Source organism: Anarhichas minor, unplaced genomic scaffold (genome assembly GCF_050575085.1).
Source record: "Anarhichas minor isolate MPS153535 unplaced genomic scaffold, ASM5057508v1 ptg000005l, whole genome shotgun sequence".
NCBI classification, from domain to species: domain Eukaryota; kingdom Metazoa; phylum Chordata; class Actinopteri; order Perciformes; family Anarhichadidae; genus Anarhichas; species Anarhichas minor.
This window is the reverse complement of record NW_027466451.1, coordinates 2,968,491-2,990,022: the sequence shown is the minus strand read 5'-3', so window position 1 is coordinate 2,990,022 and position 21,532 is coordinate 2,968,491. Positions and strand designations below refer to the sequence as shown.

The window sequence follows — 21,532 nt, the reverse complement described above, 5'->3', positions numbered from 1 at the left end:
CATGAGAGAGAGTCAGAGAGAGAGAGCGCTGCTTTCTAAAGCCTCTTTGTTGAACACAGCTGTGTGAAGGTCAGTGAAGAACTCTCTCCACATGTTCTCCTCTGAGCTTTAATGGGTTTGATTTTTGTGCCAAAAGGTTATATAAAGATTAAATACACATTAAATCTGAGTCAGCTATTATACATGTCTCTGGTGCTAGTGTAAAGGTTTAAACTCCAAAACAATATTGTTCAGTTAGAACTATTAGATTCATATGTAGCAACTTATTAATTGAAATATAATTAAAGCTCAGAATGTATTAATCGTCACATAATGTAAGAAAAACCACAAGCACATAACCTAATAAGATTCAAACATAATGAAATAAGTAATTACAATATGAGAAAATATAAGCTAAGCAAAAGGAACCCTTCATGTCAAATAATTGTTCCATTCATTTATTGTATGTAATTATTCCAGAATAATCTAAAGTAGGCAAACACTCCTTGTGTGCTTTCAGAACACAAGGAGACTATTCCACGATGCACTGAACTCATCATTCTACTTTGTTTCTTAAGTTTTCTTTTTCTCATGTCATTTCTTATTCTATTATGCACAACTGCATTAGGTTGTGGGCTCATGATGTTTTTACCTTATGAGTTGCTCCATGCTTATTCAAATGTTGATGTGTCATCATACACGGTGTCCTGGTTGTTGTTGTGAGAACGTTCCTCTCCAGCAGTCTGCTCTGGACCCAGTGCAGGTTCTCCATCCTATCAAATATGAAGACAAATCTAGATGGACTCTAGAGATGGACTGAAATAAGGAGGCAGGTGTTGTGAACAGCATTTATTAGAAAACATGGTGTCCAACATGTCCTCTGACTCTGTGGTGAGGAACCTGTGCAGAGTCTGGGAGACGGTCAGCGGAGAGGAGCCGCAGAGCGAGGACGTGGACTCAGAGGACAAAGGGAAACTAAAAGCCTCACACACACCTTCAGATCCAGCTAACTCACTCGCCTCCAAGTGACGCCGGACTACAGAGAGGCACTGAAATCCGCGCGCGCACACACACACACACACACACACACACACACACACACACACACACACACACACACACACACACACACACACACACACACACACACACACACACACACACACACACACACACACACACACACACACACACACACACACACACACACGAAATAGTCTTTTCACCCGATCACAGAATGGAACTGAACCGTCCTTTGGTCAGATAAATAAAGAACACAGGGAGTGCTGACTGAGACCGGCTGCAGAGTTGCAACAGAAGGCAAAGTGGTGGTTTGCCATTCGGGAGGAGGGGGGTGAGGGAGGGGGACACAGTCTGCCTTCACACTGAAAGCATCGAGTGGCCAGAGGTGCTTCATCTTCAACGCTGTGTGCATATTGGCTGTTGAAGGCCAATCAGGTGCCTGTGCTTCGGAGCCTCTCTTCCAGAGGAACTGTGTCTAGCGTCCTACGTGTTGTGGAGGGACTGTACCTTCTACAGTCACATGACATGGTTCCACTCGTAGTTTAGTGTCAGTGTAGTGGTCTTGATGCCGTTGGTGTGACCTCCGCAGCCTCATGCAGAGGGTGAGGGGGTGTCTGGGTCCGGCTCGTAGTGGTAGGTGGCCTGAGTGTAGGTGCCGCCGTGGGGTAGACCGTGAAGAGCATCCCGGGCCTGCTGGTTGGGACCGTCGTAGCCTTGCGGTAACTGGGGGCCCGCGGTGTTCTCTGGCCCCGGTCCGAGCACCTGCTGGTTGGGGTCGCTGGTGCCCGGCGGCTGCGGCAGAGTGTCCAGCTCGTCCACCTGCGGCCCCGGAGGCTGCATGACCACCAGCTGGTCCTGGGGGATGTCCGCGGCGGCCGCGGCCAGGTTAGTGCTGGACTTGGACTTGACGCACTGGAAGTCCACGTGGCGGCTCTTCCCTTCCTCCTTCTCCCAGGACATGCGGATGAAGGGACGCTGGACGTAGTTATAGATTACCTCTGGACGACCTCCAGGACGCCGCTTCACCTTCTCTTTGTAGGTCGGGTACCCTGGAGACAACAGACAGAGAGAACCACCACAGCTCTTCACTACAGGAGGAGGCAGACAGCTACAGAAGGTGTGTTCACTACAGGAGGAGACAGACAGCTACAGAAGGTGTGTTCACTACAGGAAGAGACAGACAGCTACAGAAGGTGTGTTCACTACAGGAAGAGACAGACAGCTACAGAAGGTGTGTTCACTACAGGAGGAGACAGACAGCTACAGAAGGTGTGTTCACTACAGGAAGAGACAGACAGCTAGAGAAGGTGTGTTCACTACAGGAGGAGACAGACAGCTACAGAAGGTGTTCACTACAGGAAGAGACAGACAGCTACAGAAGGTGTGTTCACTACAGGAGGAGACAGACAGCTACAGAAGGTGTTCACTACAGGAAGAGACAGACAGCTACAGAAGGTGTGTTCACTACAGGAAGAGACAGACAGCTACAGAAGGTGTTCACTACAGGAGGAGACAGACAGCTACAGAAGGTGTGTTCACTACAGGAGGAGACAGACAGCTACAGAAGGTGTGTTCACTACAGGAGGAGACAGACAGCTACAGAAGGTGTTCACTACAGGAAGAGACAGACAGCTACAGAAGGTGTGTTCACTACAGGAGGAGACAGACAGCTACAGAAGGTGTTCACTACAGGAGGAGACAGACAGCTACAGAAGGTGTTCACTACAGGAAGAGACAGACAGCTACAGAAGGTGTGTTCACTACAGGAGGAGACAGACAGCTAGAGAAGGTGTGTTCACTACAGGAGGAGACAGACAGCTACAGAAGGTGTGTTCACTACAGGAAGAGACAGACAGCTACAGAAGGTGTGTTCACTACAGGAAGAGACAGACAGCTACAGAAGGTGTGTTCACTACAGGAAGAGACAGACAGCTAGAGAAGGTGTGTTCACTACAGGAAGAGACAGACAGCTACAGAAGGTGTGTTCACTACAGGAGGAGACAGACAGCTAGAGATGGTGTGTTCACTACAGGAGGAGACAGACAGCTACAGAAGGTGTTCACTACAGGAAGAGACAGACAGCTAGAGAAGGTGTGTTCACTACAGGAAGAGACAGACAGCTACAGAAGGTGTGTTCACTACAGGAGGAGACAGACAGCTACAGAAGGTGTGTTCACTACAGGAGGAGACAGACAGCTACAGAAGGTGTGTTCACTACAGGAGGAGACAGACAGCTACAGAAGGTGTGTTCACTACAGGAGGAGACAGACAGCTACAGAAGGTGTGTTCACTACAGGAGGAGGCAGACAGCTAGAGAAGGTGTGTTCACTACAGGAGGAGACAGACAGCTACAGAAGGTGTGTTCACTACAGGAAGAGACAGACAGCTACAGAAGGTGTGTTCACTACAGGAAGAGACAGACAGCTACAGAAGGTGTGTTCACTACAGGAGGAGACAGACAGCTACAGAAGGTGTGTTCACTACAGGAAGAGACAGACAGCTACAGAAGGTGTGTTCACTACAGGAGGAGACAGACAGCTACAGAAGGTGTGTTCACTACAGGAAGAGACAGACAGCTACAGAAGGTGTGTTCACTACAGGAGGAGACAGACAGCTACAGAAGGTGTGTTCACTACAGAAGGAGACAGACAGCTACAGAAGGTGTTCACTACAGGAAGAGACAGACAGCTACAGAAGGTGTGTTCACTACAGGAAGAGACAGACAGCTACAGAAGGTGTGTTCACTACAGGAGGAGACAGACAGCTACAGAAGGTGTGTTCACTACAGGAAGAGACAGACAGCTACAGAAGGTGTGTTCACTACAGGAGGAGACAGACAGCTACAGAAGGTGTGTTCACTACAGGAGGAGACAGACAGCTACAGAAGGTGTGTTCACTACAGAAGGAGACAGACAGCTACAGAAGGTGTTCACTACAGGAAGAGACAGACAGCTACAGAAGGTGTGTTCACTACAGGAAGAGACAGACAGCTACAGAAGGTGTGTTCACTACAGGAGGAGACAGACAGCTACAGAAGGTGTGTTCACTACAGGAAGAGACAGACAGCTACAGAAGGTGTGTTCACTACAGGAGGAGACAGACAGCTACAGAAGGTGTGTTCACTACAGGAGGAGACAGACAGCTACAGAAGGTGTGTTCACTACAGGAAGAGACAGACAGCTAGAGAAGGTGTGTTCACTACAGGAGGAGACAGACAGCTACAGAAGGTGTGTTCACTACAGGAGGAGACAGACAGCTACAGAAGGTGTGTTCACTACAGGAAGAGACAGACAGCTACAGAAGGTGTGTTCACTACAGGAGGAGACAGTGTGACTGTGAACACTGTTGTCAGATAACAGAAGAAATGTACCTTCTATTCCCAGTCGGATCTTCTTCAGTCCTCGGTCCTTCAACACAGACTTGGCCACGTCTCTGTTCTCGATGTACTTGAAGAAGCGGTACAGTTTGGTGCTGTAGATGACTGGAGAGGAAAAGAGGAAGTCAACTCATGGATCCTCCACATAGACCCCCATATAAAGAGTGTCTGTACCCTCTGAGCCCCAGGTCTAGAGTCGCCCTACATACGGCGTGGTGTTTTAAAAAGGTCAGTGACGTCCTGAGACGCTGTAGATTCTACAAACGGAGAAGATGGTGCACGAGGAACTTTCAGCGACTGGTGAAGAACATACAGTGGTGTTTCCTAAATGTGGGCAGCCTTCATCAAGATACCTTCTTCAGTGAACATGCTAACGTCACCTCTAAAAGGATCCTTCACTTTTTTACATTTTGTTATGTTGCAGCCTTAAAGTAAATCCTTTAAACTCATTGTTCCTCATCAGTCTCCATCCAACACGCCGTAGTGGGTTCAAGTCTCAAACAGAAAAGTGAAATGTATGCTTTGGATCATTGTGTGAACAGAAGCTCTGTTTGACTTCTGAACCTCTAAAGTGTCCCCAGCTGCCCCACTACATAATGGATACATCTCCATGTTCCAGGGTGTCCTCTCTGTTTCCTCCAAACAAACCAAAAAGTTCTCTTTGGTTTGCTCAGTCCTGTTGTTGTAAAGGCTTCAGGCTTTTCAAGGTTTTCTGTTGCATACGTCAGACGGGTAGGTCTCTGTCCTGTATGACTTTGTTGTTCATATATATGTATATATATATATATATTTATATATATATATATATATATATATATATATATATATATATTTATATATATATATATATTTATATATATCTATGTTGTATTGTTGTCCTCTGAACAAATAGACCTGTGTCTCTTATGCACTGATGTTTGGGGCTTAACAAAGGGTGAATTAGGCAGTGTAAAGAGATGGAGTATCTTACTCTGAGAGTACTCCTCTCCCATCTGTGGAGGGTACTCCTCATCCCAGTCCACCACGTCGTCATCGGTCAGCACCACCACGTGACACTCCCTCTCTCCGCTCTGAGCACTGGCCACCATCAGCGGCAGCACCATCTCCTCCAGGTAACACTCGAACTGATGGCGGGCCCCGTCGTTAGACAGCTCGTGCATCAGGGCACCTGAGGGGGAACCGAGAGGACGTTGGTGAGGAGAGAAAGGACAGGATGTAGGACAACGAGGACAGGATGTAGTACAGGATGTAGCACAGGATGTAGGACGAGGACAAGACGTAGTACAGGATTTAGGACAGGATGTAGGACAACGAGGACATGATATAGGACAAGATGTAGGACGAGGACAGGATGTAGGACAATGAGGACAGGATGTAGGACAGGATGTAGGACATGATGTAGGACATGATGTAGGATGTAGGACAATATTGTACAGCAGTCTTAGACAGAAAATCCATCCCTACTGTTCTTATTACCTCCTTTAACCGTCAGACGAATATCATGTGGTTACAGAAGAAATACATCAGAGATGCTGCATCCTGTATTTCTTTCTACTAAGCATTAGCAGGAGTTTAAATGAACGGTGATTTTATCCAGATGATATATTAAAGCTGGCAGCCAACCTCTGCTCATTTGCAAACAGACTAACAGCAGTGGACCGATGATTGAAGTGTGTGCAGCACCCATTCTAGTGTTTCAGATGGAACTAGTTACAGTTACAGAACACACACGTTGAGTTTTTGCTGTGACTAGGCTCACCTCTCTCTACCGCAAAATGTACTATGTTTTTGAAGGGTACCATCACAGGAGCTCAAACAGACTGAAAGTTACTATGACACAAGGAAACTGCGCATGTGTAAAATACTTTAATACTTATGAATGCAAAAACAAAGAGAGAGACGTTCAGTAGAGCTTTTTAAACCTTTTGATCAAGGTAGAGATCTGACAACTAGCAGGAGCATTCTTTGTATGTTTTGTTCGCGCTTAGTGAGGCATGTGCCAGATCAAGCAGGTCATGTGATACAAATGCTACTCCACCGGTTCACACGGGACAAATGTGCCAAAAAAGACGAAGAAGAAGAACACTGTAGTAAACATGGATGTAAACAATGCATTTCCTTTTCACTTGCTCAGGCAATACAGCACCAGACATGTGGGTCTATCCAGAACAGAGGCTGATTTAAACTAGACTCAAATCAAAAATATAAACTCGGTGAAAAGCAACGACTGCAGAAGGAAAACTCAGAAAAGCCCTTGGTGTTGGTAGAGGAGACCTGCTCGCTGGTTTGTTATGTGGCTGGCTGCATAACAAGCATTACATCTCACAGCTAATCATGACCTACTTAGAGTCAAACACACACACAGCAGCCTCCCACACTCACAGAGAGGCACCCACACACACTCACAACACAGATATCACAAACACTGACCGGTCACTACATGGCCGTTCCATGGAACACTGCTATGTCGTCACAGGTACGTCAAATATGACTTAATGGGATTCAAGCAAACCACGCTGATGTAAACAAGCAGGTAGATGAGCCTGTCTCAATATATTAATGTTTACATTTACATTAGCAGCTGCAGTAAATGCTGTAGATAAAGCAACAATAGTGCCTCCTGTATTGTGGACATAATATTGCTCATGTATTCTAAATGATAAGAAGTTAGCAGACGGTGAACACGACCTGTGACCAAAGCAGCAGTCAGTGTGCAGCTCCACACAGAAACTCCATAGAGTCCAGCGGCAGCTAGACGACGTGCACGCAGAGTTTGGTGTACTCACTGAGGTCTCTGCACTTGACGGTGCTGTCGTTGAAGGAGATGCAGAGGTAGTCACATGCCTCCCTCAGCTCGGGAATGGAGACGCCGTCAGGGCAGCGGATTATCCCCGACTTGTAGTAATCCTGCCATGTTCAGCAGCGCGCACACACACACGGAGGAACGAGCAGAGCGGAGGGTGTTCACGCACACACACAAGCATGGGGGAAAAACAAGACGCCATTATTGATGCTGCTTCGGTCACACGGGCGAGAGAGAGAGAGAGAGAGAGAGAGAGCGAGACAGAGAGAGACAGAGCGAGAGAGAGATGGATGAGGAAAGGGAGGGATGGAGAGTGAGCTGTGATGAAAGTAACAACCAGCGACGTCACAGGCAAGAGAGAGAGCGAGAGAGAGAGTGAGAGTGAGAGCGAGAGCGAGAGCGAGAGAGAAGGGGGAGGGGGAGGGGTGGAGAGCAACAAGGGGATGAAAGCATACGCCAACTTCACTTTCCCTCCCTGCTCCACTTTCCCTCCGGTCTCTGTCTCTGTGTGAGACTCTCTCCATGGCTGCAGCAGAGATACAGTGGGGGAAAAAAGTATTCAGTTAGCCACCAATTGTGCAAGTTCTCCCACTTAAAAAGATGAGATGCCTGTAATTTTCATCATAGGTATACTTCAACTATGAGAGACAGAATGGGGGGAAAGAATCCAGGAAATCACATTATAGGATTTTTAATGAATTAATTGGTAAATTCCTCGGTAAAATAAGTATTTGGTCACCTACAAACAAGCAAGATTTCTGGCTCTCACAGACCTGTAACTTCTTCTTTAAGAGGCTCCTCTGTCCTCCACTCGTTACCTGTATTAATGGCAACTGTTTGAACTCGTTATCGGTATAAAAGACACCTGTCCACAACCTCAAACAGTCACACTCCAAACTCCACTATGGCCAAGACCAAAGAGCTGTCAAAGGACACCAGAAACAAAATTGTAGACCTGCACCAGGCTGGGAAGACTGAATCTGCAATAGGTAAGCAGCTTGGTGTGAAGAAATCAACTGTGGGAGCAATTATTAGAAAATGGAAGACATACAAGACCACTGATAGTCTCCCTCGATCTGGGGCTCCACGCAAGATCTCACCCCGTGGGGTCAAAATGATCATAAGAACGGTGAACAAAAATCCCAGAACCACACGGGGAGACCTAGTGAATGACCTGCAGAGAGCTGGGACCAAAGTAACAAAGGCTACCATCAGTAACACACTACGCCGCCAGGGACTCAAATCCTGCAGTGCCAGACGTGTCCCCCTGCTTAAGCCAGTACATGTCCAGGCCCGTGTGAAGTTTGCTAGAGAGCATTTGGATGATCCAGAAGAGGATTGGGAGAATGTCATATGGTCAGATGAAACCAAAATAGAACTTTTTGGTAAAAACTCAACTCGTCGTGTTTGGAGGAGAAAGAATGCCGAGTTGCATCTAAAGAACACCATACCTACTGTGAAGCATGGGGGTGGAAACATCATGCTTTGGGGCTGTTTTTCTGCAAGGGGACCAGGACGACTGATCCGTGTAAAGGAAAGAATGAATGGGGCCATGTATCGTGAGATTTTGAGTGGAAACCTCCTTCCATCAGCAAGGAGATCTGCATGGAGGAATGGGCCAAAATACCAGCAACAGTGTGTGAAAAGCTTGTGAAGATTTACAGAAAACGTTTGACCTCTGTCATTGCCAACAAAGGGTATATAACAAAGTATTGAGATGAACTTTTGTTATTGACCAAATACTTATTTTCCACCATAATTTGCAAATAAATTCTTTAAAAATCAGACAATGTGATTTTCTGGATTTTTTTTTCTCATTCTGTCTCTCATAGTTGAAGTGTACCTATGATGAAAATTACAGGCCTCTCTCATCTTTTTAAGTGGGAGAACTTGCACAATTGGTGGCTGACTAAATACTTTTTTTCCCCACTGTATATGGAGTGTTCACATATGTTTTCAGGAGTATTGTTTGTTGGAGGAATGGTAAATAGTAAATGGACTGTACTTGTTAAGTTCTTTTCTAGTCTCTTGACCATTCAAAGCTCTTTAACACTGTCATCGTTCACCCATTCATACACTGATGACAGGGGCCAACATGCAACATCAGGTATCTAACCATTCATACATTGTAGGCACAGCTGAGGGAGCAATTTTGGGGTTGTGTGACACATCGACATGGACTAGCAGAGCCGGGGATCGAACCACCGACCCTCTGATTGAATGACGACCCGATTATATGGAGTCAGTTACGAAGATAATACTGAGTCAGGTTTATGGTTAGGGCCGGCTCAGGTTTATAGTTAGGGCCGGCTCAGGTTTATAGTTAGGGCTGGTTCAGGTTTATAGTTAGGGCCGGCTCAGGTTTATAGTTAGGGCCGGTTCAGGTTTATAGTTAGGGCCGGCTCAGGTTTATAGTTAGGGCCGGCTCAGGTTTATAGTTAGGGCCGGCTCAGGTTTATAGTTAGGGCTGGTTCAGGTTTATAGTTAGGGCTGGCTCAGGTTTATAGTTAGGGCTGGCTCAGGTTTATAGTTAGGGCCGGCTCAGGTTTATAGTTAGGGCTGGTTCAGGTTTATAGTTAGGGCTGGTTCAGGTTTATAGTTAGGGCTGGTTCAGGTTTATAGTTAGGGCTGGCTCAGGTTTATAGTTAGGGCTGGCTCAGGTTTATAGTTAGGGCTGGCTCAGGTTTATAGTTAGGGCTGGTTCAGGTTTATAGTTAGGGCTGGCTCAGGTTTATAGTTAGGGCTGGTTCAGGTTTATAGTTAGGGCTGGCTCAGGTTTATAGTTAGGGCTGGTTCAGGTTTATAGTTAGGGCTGGCTCAGGTTTATAGTTAGGGCTGGCTCAGGTTTATAGTTAGGGCTGGTTCAGGTTTATAGTTAGGGCTGGCTCAGGTTTATAGTTAGGGCCGGCTCAGGTTTATAGTTAGGGCTGGATCAGGTTTATAGTTAGGGCTGGTTCAGGTTTATAGTTAGGGCTGGTTCAGGTTTATAGTTAGGGCTGGTTCAGGTTTATAGTTAGGGCTGGTTCAGGTTTATAGTTAGGGCTGGCTCAGGTTTATAGTTAGGGCTGGCTCAGGTTTATAGTTAGGGCTGGTTCAGGTTTATAGTTAGGGCTGGTTCAGGTTTATAGTTAGGGCTGGTTCAGGTTTATAGTTAGGGCTGGTTCAGGTTTATAGTTAGGGCTGGTTCAGGTTTATAGTTAGGGCTGGTTCAGGTTTATAGTTAGGGCTGGTTCAGGTTTATAGTTAGGGCTGGCTCAGGTTTATAGTTAGGGCTGGCTCAGGTTTATAGTTAGGGCTGGTTCAGGTTTATAGTTAGGGCTGGCTCAGGTTTATAGTTAGGGCTGGTTCAGGTTTATAGTTAGGGCTGGTTCAGGTTTATAGTTAGGGCTGGTTCAGGTTTATAGTTAGGGCTGGCTCAGGTTTATAGTTAGGGCTGGCTCAGGTTTATAGTTAGGGCTGGTTCAGGTTTATAGTTAGGGCTGGCTCAGGTTTATAGTTAGGGCTGGCTCAGGTTTATAGTTAGGGCTGGTTCAGGTTTATAGTTAGGGCTGGCTCAGGTTTATAGTTAGGGCTGGCTCAGGTTTGCCTTGGACCAGCCCCTAGATAAGCTGCTATAGGCCTAGACTTCCTAGGATACACTGAGCTGCCTGACACCCACTACTACTATCAGTATTATTATTATTAGTCACATTTCTATTACTATAACTGCTTTTAGTTTCAATATTATTATTAATATATTATATCCACTGCTGCTGTTATTGATAGAAGTCATACTTTTTCTATTATTATTGTGTTATTACTGTTATTACTGTCATCATGAAAAGTATAATTTGTGTCATATGCATTGAATGTGTTGTCACTCTGTAATGTTGTTCATTCTGTACACATGACATCTATCACACTTCTGTTCATCCTGATAGAGGATCCTCCTCTGTTGCTCTCCCTCAGGTTTCTTCCTTTTTTTCTCCCTGTAAAAGGTTTTTTGGGGTTTTCCTGTTCTGATGTGAGGGTCCCGGGACAGAAGATGTTGTATGTGTACAGATTGTAAAGCCCTCTGAGGCACATTTGAGATTTTGGGGCGTTAATCGCGATTAGTGCATTAGCATCTGATACTGATATTAGCACCTATTCCAATGCAGTAGCAGCTAATGTTGCTGTGTGTCGCTAGTAAGCTACGCGTTAACGCTAGTGTGTCAGCTAGTTCAAAGCTCAAACAAAGTGGGTATGAGAAGTAAAGCAGCTTTGTGAGGAGAAATGTCCCAGAGAGGCTGCAGAGAGGAGCAGCACACACTAGAAGAACAGCTGGTTAAATGTGACCATTACACACGGCCATTAGCATGAACTCATCACATGCGCATGTAAACCATCACAGTGATATCTCAGTCATCATATTTAAACATCAGAAGGTTGATCGGTGATTCATTTGTCAATCGACTGCAGAATTTTGAATGAAATGGAAAATGTAATGAGCATAGCCTGGGACAGACCAAAGTAGAAGCCGGGACAGAGAGGAAAAAAGTGTTTTGTACTAAAAAAGATATGAATGATTTTGATGAGTCTCACTTTAACTCACTGCGTAGTCCACCATGGACTTTGCACATACTCTCATCAGACACACTACCTTACCTCTCTCCATCGTTTCTGAGAATAAAAAGCTATTTTGGGAAGTTTTGTGTTCTTTCTATTAATAACATGGTTCTGGGGTGACTATATTTTTCTTTTTTTTCTTCTTTATATTCTGAGAAAAACCCATCATCATATACGACTGATTCCCAACAGGACAGAAGAAATACATCTCATTTTCAAACTTGGAAGTCTAATGATATAACTGAAGAGAAAAAAATAAAAACGGTCTGGCAGAAAAATGCACATGATGCCAAAAGTGTTCTTGGTAATTATGGCCCAGATCTTAAAAGCCCAGACGGTGATTAACACACGAGGCAAAGCCCCTCCCCCGTCAGTACAAGCAGTACTGATGGAGCAGTGGGGCGGGGGGGTAGAGAGGCAGAGAGGGAACAAGAACAGAGAAATAGAGGTGCTAGTTAGTGAGATACATCTTGTGCAGCGAGATGGGTGGGAGAACTAGATGCAGTCTCAGGAGGGTTCTGAACTCACTGGGAACAAGAGGAAGGAAAATAGAATGGGGAAGAAATGTAGAAAAAGCATACAGTGTCCGTAGAGAGAGTGTATAGAGCTGTTCCGATGAACAACTGAACTCACCAGGATGGCTCTGAAGACGGTGGAGCTGATGCCGTCGGCCACCTCAAACTCCCCTTTCTCATTGGGTCGCGTAAAGTTGTTGTCCCGCCCGGAACCGAACATCCTGAAACAAACAACAGACAGGTGTTTCTTCAGCGTGTGGTCACAGGTGATAGAACAGATCCAAAGGACGGTGGTTGGTCATGTATTTGTATTGCTGCTGCTTGTTTTATGTTCTAACATGTTATGCACATTAAAGACGTTGAAATTGTGGCTTTCATACTTTTTAAGCATCAACTAATTGTTACTTAAACAATAAACAGTATAAACAAATACCATGTGCTGTTTTATTGTAAAGTGTGTTTGGTCACCTCGGTGTGACTAAAACAAGATCTCCACCATTGATGAGACAACTGGCAGCATCAGAATGGCATTATAGAGTGTGAGCCACCAGGTGAAGCTTAACCAGTCACCCGGAATGCTACGGGACATGAGAGGAGAGGATGAAAGAGGAGGAGGAGGCTGTTCTTCCTCAATACAGGAATACAAGACAGCCTTTATTCTGGGAATAGAACTTAGTGAACGGAGCAAAAGCAAACTCACCGTTCAGACTCATCGGAGACTGTTTACCATTTTATTCTTCACATACTTTTATGCATTCTATATCATCCCAAGTAATTGTGTAGTGAAATCATTGTCTCAGACATTACCTGCCCAGCATGGTGTTTGGTTGAGCTGTGAAGATGGCAGGGTCCACCACAAATCTGGTATTGTCCACGATGAGCGTAATTCTCTCTCCCAGCCTCAGCCCACTGCGATGCCCCTCTTTACCACTGAGGTCATACACATAGATCATATCGCACGGTCCGGGGCCCGGCAGCTTCGAGTGGTGGTCTGCTCCAGGAGGACCCAGGGGCCGAGGAATGTGTCCCCCGATCAGGGCCCCACCAAAGTGAGAATAGGGGATAGAAACCCTGGGAGGACGAGGACTGGAGGACCTGGAGGACCTGGAGGACGAGCCTCCATCACCACGTTCGCGGTCTGTGGGAGAGAAGAGGACACATGAACACCAGTGGAGCTTCCAGTCAAACACACACATGGAAGCTGTTGGGAGACTTTGGGCTGTGTAATTTAGACAATAACATGTCTTCTTTCTTTTCTCCTCACCATGCTGGCGAGTGGGAGAAGTGACATTCCTGATGCAGGGCGTCAGCTGGCTCTCCCCTCTCTCGTGGGAGGAGTCACGTGAGCGGTCGCTGGAGCGCCTCCTTTGGTCCCGGTAATGTTCGGCTCCTCCGCTTTCTCTGGCCCCGCCTCCGGCAGCACCGCCACCGGCAGCACCGCCACCGGCACCGTACAGACTCATGGTGCCAACCTGCTGCTGCTGGTCCAGTACTGACAAACCACACTGCCGCTCACTGATGGAGAGATGACAGCACACAGAGGCACTGTTATGAACATGAACTTAAAGTCATGTTGCACTGCTTTATGCTGAATGTTGTGGCCGATGCTTGGTTCAAATTGTTCGACTGGTCTGCAGCATAGAGATCTGGTGCAGAGTGTTTTAAGGATAGAAGATGACCCAGAGGTACGTAATGACCACACTAATTATTTTATGATTTTACTTTTCCACTACTCACAGGTTTCCCCGTTGGTCCCACCAGACCACTCAACCGTCCACACGCTCGCTAGTCGAGGTGACTCTTGAGACTTTTAGGGTCGTATAAGCTGATGTTTGGGTCGCAGACAGTCTAGAGCCCTGGGACAATTTTGACACAATTTGTTTTATGAAGTTACTGTTGCTGATGTTGATGTTATGGACATGGAAGAGAATTATGAATAGTCCAAACTGTCATAAGAGTTTGATAGGGTCACAACTTCCAGTCCAAGTGGGATGACACTGCTGATCCTACAGAAACCAAAGCACTGATGCATGAGTTCATGCAACAATGAGAGACATTAGAACCTCTCTAGGCACACGCATTCAAGGATTTATTATTGTCATTATACAATGGAGGACTGGACGATGAAGTGTAAAGCAGGCTTTTTTGATTTTAGAGTGCAGAGCCTGTGAAAAGTCTGCAGTCCACTCATGTGAACCCTCACAGGGGCCGAGTGCTGCAGAGACGGAGCCGGCACCAAACCACCAACCTCAGCCTGCAGCCACACACACACACACACACACACACACACACACACACACACACACACACACACACACACACACACACACACACACACACACACACACACACACACACACACACACACACACACACACACACACACACACACACACACACACACACACACACACACACACACACACACACACACCCCAGCACCCATTAGAGTTTGTATCCATGTGAAGCTATATGGAGGAAGCAGAACTCACTTAGGTTCAGGACAAAAACTCTCAGCAGGCTGCTTTTCCAGAGGTTCAGGACTGATGTAACAACCAGTGCACCTCGCCTCAGAGCAGGTGGTGCTTCCTGGAGGGGTTCATGTAATCCAGACAAGCAGCCCTGAGAATCAGTGATGAGTAGGGGCATTAACAGCACTAACAGAGTAAAAACTGTTACTGTACTAAAGGTTTTGGTATTGATGGGGAAAGAATGGCACTAAACCTTTTCCAATTATCTCCATTACATTACAATTACATTATCATTCAGTTGAATTCTGATAAATGACTCTATGTAGTTGAGTTGATGAATGTCTGTGACAGTCTTAGCTATCTGATCAACAGTGTTGAGCTTCTAAGCCAGAAACACATCCAGGTGCCATGCTGAAGAGAGCTGCTGTGAAACATGAAATATGATGATGATGACCCTCTACTGTAGCCCACCATGAACCAGAGAGCAGGGAAGGCAGATCATCTCAAAGAGTGAAGCCCTGACCGACAGCTCACCGAGGCACATAGGCATGGAGGCTTTATATCGCATGTTACACCGAATAGATCAAGTGCATATCATCAGTTGCTGAAGTGAGCTGTTCATTATTGAATCAACTTTAGTGTTTTGTTCCGATGCACCATGCCCAGTGGGCTGCTTCTAGAGACGCCGGAACATCTGGATCTGACTGAGCGGCTGATTGGACGGGTAGACTGAGACATAGCACAACATTTCCTCGGTTGCCCCTGACCTTTCAAAACTCAACCGATGAGATTCTTTCCATAATGTTGACGGACACTTTTAATAACCATCTAAACAACAGGCACGTCTAGTGAACGTAACATTACATTGATGCTGCACAGCTGACCTTGCCGCTCGTTGAGCAGCTGGTTACAGCGGTCTCCCTCAGTACCGGCCAATTTATTTTAGATTTGTGTTTCCACTGGTCATTTAGAGACAACAGGTTGACCTTCAGCTTTTGAACATTTCAGAAATCGGAGTATTTATAATATGTCAGCTTCACAGCACAGCAGCAGACTGGCAATGTCCTTGAAGACAAGGGTCACCATAGCAGCTGAGGAAAGGAAGAAATGCGCACGCACGCACGCACGCACACACACACACACACACCTTCCCTCAGCCTCTATAACAGACACTACCCATCAGTGAAAACGTGAAACAACAGCATTGAAGGTTTTTAAGAGAAAGGCTCAGAACAGTATTACTCATTAAACCACAGGTATTGCGTTTTACTGAAGAGAACATTGACACAATGAAGTAATCTGGCTGAGAGGAGACTGATCGTAATATGCATGCATTTACCCTAGTGCCTCACAAGGGCATAAATCCATCTTTTATCTCCAATGGGATTTAAATGGCTGACAGAAATGTCATCATAAACACAGAAGTGTGTCTTCCAGCCAAACAGCAGCAGGGCAGAGGAACAAAGGAACTGAGGAGGCAGCACTTCACTCAGGGCAGGCAGCTCATCTTGCACATTTACAGCAGACTCGATCTCACACAGCCAGAGAGAACAAGAGGGGGGTAATATTTCAATTGTCCAATTTCCCGTTTCTGACCCCCCCCCCCACACACACACACACACACACATCACAATTTCCATCTTTTTCGGCTGAGGTGCTTACAGAAGCTCAGGGTGCACGTGTGAGATACAAGTGACGTGCACCAACACTTCTAAGACACATTAAGTCGGATAAAGATGCAAGGCGTCCTGGCAGTCTATTAAAAGCATGAAGTGAGAGCCCCGAGGGGTGAGGGTCCCATCTATTATTTAGGGTCTTCTGACACCAACACACTGACGGGCAAGGGCAGAGGAGCTGCTCTGCTGCAGTCTGTGTGGACACCCGTTCAAACGATGCTCAACACTGGATATGAAATATTACACATATGAAGATCATCCTGTCTTTGTTTACATCTTAAGGAATAGCGTGGGGATCTCTCACATCGTTGCCATTAATAAATACCATGAGATCACTATTAAAGCCGATTCTCCAATGAGTACCAGAGTCAGCCGAGTCCCATCCAGGACCACACGGGCAGCGGGTTTCTTTCTAGGGCACTAGAATAATAATCGGCGCTAACATCACAATGACGGAGCTAAAAGCTCGCGGTCACCTACCGGTCTGTATCGGAGGGCCAAGTGAAGACAAAGCAGCAGGGGATGAGCTGCGGGATGACCGCGGCACAGAAGCCCCGCGAGCCGAAGAACAAAGCGGGCTCTCCGGCAGCTTCAGCATCCTCGCTCATTACTTTCCGACTTCACCAGCATCGTTTCACACACGCAAACCGGGATTTTAACTCGCTGCTAAAAACCCACCGCTGCGACCGAGAGCGTTCAATGTGTCCACGCACCGGCTCGTCGTTCAGATTCACCGGAGGGACCTGGGACTGTGAATGGCCGCGTGCTCCACTGAATCACAGCGATGCTGCCTTCACGTGCTCCCTGTAAACTCCCACTTCTGAGTTCTCCGTTCGCTAGTGATGCAATTCACTGACGTTGGTCGTTAATTACAGCAAAACACATCCTACAGCGGGATTTCTTCGGAGAGGAGTCTCACAAAAAATAATAATAATAAACGAAACAAATGTTGTGAAAAATATTGTAGTCTACTAAACACCTCTTCATATTCCACACAGTGGGAGAAAATGTTTTGGAAAAGGAAACAGTGCATTCGGTAGAGTAACCGCAACATATAGCATTGGTTATGCAAGAGATACTAATATTGATTTGACATTTGTCTGACATCCAGATTAACAGAAGGCTACCAGTAATCACAGGTGTATTAAAGTAGACTAAAGTAAGATCACTGACTTCACAAATGTTCCACCTATATCTTCTCTGATCCTTCAGCATCAATATTGCAACATGAAATATACCATCAACATGTCATATTATTACATAACTCTCTCTCAGTTATGTTATTAAGAGTTTTAGTTATTATCAAGAGTCAAAATAGCAGTAGATGCTGAGATAATGTCTGCATCTCTCCCAGATGAACTGAACACTGTGAGAACAGCTTCCTGGCTGAGGAGGTACAAAAGGACCAGGATCCCTGCCCACGAATGAGATCCAGGACAGATGTGAGCAGGTCCTTCAAAAGGATCAAATTACAAATGTTCTACCGCTCACTACATCAAGCTCAGAGGTCTGGGACTAAACACCACCTTCTGTGACTGTATCCTGAGCTTCCTGATGGGCAGACCTCAGGCTGTGTGGTTAGACACCACCACATCCTCCAGCCTGACTCTCAAGACCAGGGCCCCTCAGCCCTCTCCTGTAGGCCTACTCCCTGTTCACTTATGACTGCATGGCCCCCCACAGCTCCAACACCAGCATGAAGTCTGCTGACGGCACGATCTTCATCGGCAGTGATGAGACGACCTCCAGAGAGGAGGTCAGAGTCCTGACATCTTGGTGCCAGGAGAACAACCTCCATCTCAACATCAGCAAAGCAAAGGAGCTGATTGTGGACAACAGGAAGTGACAGAAGTGCTGTCCGGCAGACAGTCGGCAGCATCCGGTCCTGCACTACCAGGAACAGCTTCATCCCAGACTTTTGAACTCGAGTTCATCCCTTTGACATTTTCACTCTGCGTTTATTTACTTTTACAACCTGTTTACATGTATTTATGTATTACTTATTTTAACTTGACAAGACTAAATGTATCATTCATCACTTTGGTTGATTCGGAGCGTATTTCACCCTTTTGGCTCCATGTAGCCGACACTTTTACACTAAATACTACATGAAACTCTTCCAGGCTTGGACGTAAGAGGCACATTGCCATCATTCCCAAATAACACTGCTTTCCGAATTATTTCAAGTACAGTAAAAAATCTGGACAAATACCATAACCTCACTTGTTAACTCTTCAGGTTTTTTTGGTCTCTTTTGCCAGGTCACTCTTAACTCCCTCTACATGGGATGATCCAGATGGCGCCATCAACAGGCCACCTCCAGCTCAGCTCTACCATACTTATATTAGAGTAATAACAGATGATGCACAGTGTGGGATTAACCATCGGAACATCTGTCTGTACGACAACACCAGTCCATCCACTGACAACCAGAGGGCTGTGCTGTTTGAGCGACTCAAACAATATGGAAATGATGGTCACGGCATGGAAATGGACCTCAGAGAACTGCACACGTCTCATGTATATAGTGCTTTGTGAAATGAATGCATGTGCAGACAACGTTACAAGTAGACTCGTGTTCAAAGAGCTTGTTCTCGGCATGGTGTTACGGTAACTTCATAAAACAGCATTCGTTCATGTTCGCTAAGCTACATGAAGAGAAACACGAGACAGAGATTCAGACCTGTAACGCTAGCGCGAGGAGCTTCTGTTTCTCGATGGTTCCTCGTGCTAGACGCACTCTGGTCATAGTCTGGAGGCAGCTTACAGTCCAGCAGCACTAACCTCGACTAACGTTACCGTGCAGCCCTCACATTACATATCTCAGTAGTAACGTTGAACAGATAAAATAAATACACGGACACACTTTTTGTGTCTCGTACATCAATTCTCAATTCCGATATTCTGATGGCGTTTGCCTACCGAATAAAACTCAATGCCGTTCTTGCGTTTAATGTGATTTGTATGTTTAATGTTGTATGAAGCAATAAGTCACTCAACAAACAACAACGTTAACGCGGCTCAGAGGATTTGAGACTTTCTGGTCCGCCTGGTAACCGATAGGCTAAGCTAACGTTAGCCAGCCCGGCTCCATGAATACCACTTTAAAACAACTCTTCTTTACCTCCTCGCGTTACATGCCGAGTGATGTTTAGTCCAGGAGCTGCGACAGTCCGCTGTGCGACCGCCTCAATACGTGTAGGACAACAGACCCGTATTCCTGGAAGCCCCCCAGCTTCATGCGCTGGCGTTGGTTACCGCTACACCGGGCTGTGGATCCCTTGTTTTGATTTGGGAAAGCGGAGTTCGCGTGAATCATATCGCGAGACTATCGCACATTCTAAGGGACAATCCTCCCCGCGTGCACACCATAAACAGGACATACAGAATAATCTATTTTAGTATAACTGTAGAGAACAGCCAGTCTACATTTCTGAATGTACAAATAATCAATTCAAACAACATTATTAAAAGCAATTTAAATTTTTTTTTTTTATATTTTCATTTTACACACGCCTAAAACATACATATAATAAAATAAAAACATACAAAACATTGTTGGTCCAACTCTTTATCGCCTTCAGTTTGATGAAGTAAGTCGCTTTACGAGTGGTTTACACCACCACCTGTTAAATAAAAGTGCATATACACAACGGGGAAGCTTGCCTTTAGCAGTTTCATAAATAACAATTTGATAAATAAAAAGCAAGTAAATAATATAGATAATGTAAAATAAATAAAATAAAAGTACATCCTAATAAAAGCCGGACCCATTCAGACAACTAGTTTCAAACAAAAATAAATGAAATGGACAAACAGAGAAAGTGGCCTAACATTCTGTGAGAGGGTGTTGGAAATGTTGCCGAACGTCGAAGATGAAATTAAATCAACCAAAATCAGGACTGCTTTGACTTGAGGAGATTTTCCAATAAGGTCAAAGCCAACTGGATCTCCTCTGGTGTCATGTCGCTCAGGTCAGGCAGCTCTTTGGGGCGCAGTCTCCTCCTCGTTCGGCCGGCCTCCCCGATACTCCCCCATGTCGGCCCGGTGTGGGCGCCCTGGAGCTGGAGCCTCATCTGCAGCCACTGCCGACGCTCCTGCACCTGCTTGAGCTCCCCGAGGTCGTGCATGAGCTGGACCTCACTTACCGTCCTTTTCCTATACACAGGAGCATGGCGTTTAATTAACATGTAGCAGTGAAGGTGATCTTAATTGATAAATAGAGGCGAAGGAGGGGAGGGTTACCTTAGGGGGCGCCCTCCACTGAGAGTGAAGAGGTGTACAATGCAGAGCGAAATGAACACGTTTTTATAGTCCAGATTGCGCATGTTGATCTGTTAAAGAAAAGAATTTCATCAAAATCATTAAAAATCTTTCATGACTTAAACTATATTGCAAAGAAATACAAAATAACTGAATTTGAAATGTCCTTGTGTTAAAATAAGTGTGGAATAAATTAATCAATTACATGTTTTTGTAAAATGTAAGTTCATTTATTTTTATTGTTGAAACTCCTATAGCTTGAACACTCAAATATCATGAAAATAATATTAAAATGGATAAAAGAATAAACTCGAGTTGAGGTGCATTCGGCCTACAACTCTGAAGCTGAACATACCTGGTGGTGGCTACCAGCCTAGGAAGTGAAGCCGTCTGGTTTGGGGGTTAGCTCCTATCAGTTCTAAGCACTGGACTCCCAACATGCTTTTATAGCCCCTGGGCCAGCCATTGATGAGCTGCCCTCCTTATTGCTGTTGATGTCACACCTCCAGCTGGGGGGGGGGGGCTTCAGGCTGTTGCTGTCATACCAGACCAAATTAAAGGCTTTGCATGTTGCTCACACCCACCGTATACACACACGTACACCAAAGTTCCTAACTTTAAAAGCAAAGCATTTCCAAGTGGTATATCAAAGAGTTATTTTTATCTCCTCACTATGTTGTTTCATCATCACATTAGTTATCCCAATAAAAGTGATCACAGGATGACTAAACTGTTTTTTATTAAAATGGGTTTTACATAACAAACCCTGTTTCCAAGACTGATACTTTTCTTTCTCAAGTATTTTTTATGCGCACATTTTCAATTTTGCATGCCTCTGG

At 45.6% G+C, this 21,532-nt stretch overlaps 2 protein-coding genes across 2 annotated transcripts; both read right to left on the bottom strand.

Moving 5' to 3' along the window:
- Positions 1–822: 822 nt before the first annotated feature.
- Positions 823–19,699, bottom strand: LOC142971914 (BTB/POZ domain-containing protein 10-like). Its single transcript, XM_076112649.1, has 8 exons — positions 19,555–19,699; positions 13,548–13,798; positions 13,091–13,421; positions 12,402–12,504; positions 7,165–7,285; positions 5,349–5,546; positions 4,373–4,483; positions 823–2,051 (listed from the first exon to the last, which is right to left on the bottom strand). The coding sequence occupies exons 2-8, from the start codon at positions 13,744–13,746 to the stop codon at positions 1,594–1,596; spliced, it is 1,521 nt and encodes a 506-aa protein (XP_075968764.1). The 5' UTR covers positions 13,747–13,798; positions 19,555–19,699; the 3' UTR covers positions 823–1,593.
- A 627-nt stretch (positions 19,700–20,326) lies between these two features.
- LOC142972111 (parathyroid hormone-like) lies at positions 20,327–20,761 on the bottom strand. Its single transcript, XM_076112937.1, has 2 exons — positions 20,676–20,761; positions 20,327–20,588 (listed from the first exon to the last, which is right to left on the bottom strand). The coding sequence occupies exons 1-2, from the start codon at positions 20,756–20,758 to the stop codon at positions 20,327–20,329; spliced, it is 345 nt and encodes a 114-aa protein (XP_075969052.1). The 5' UTR covers positions 20,759–20,761.
- Positions 20,762–21,532: the final 771 nt, after the last annotated feature.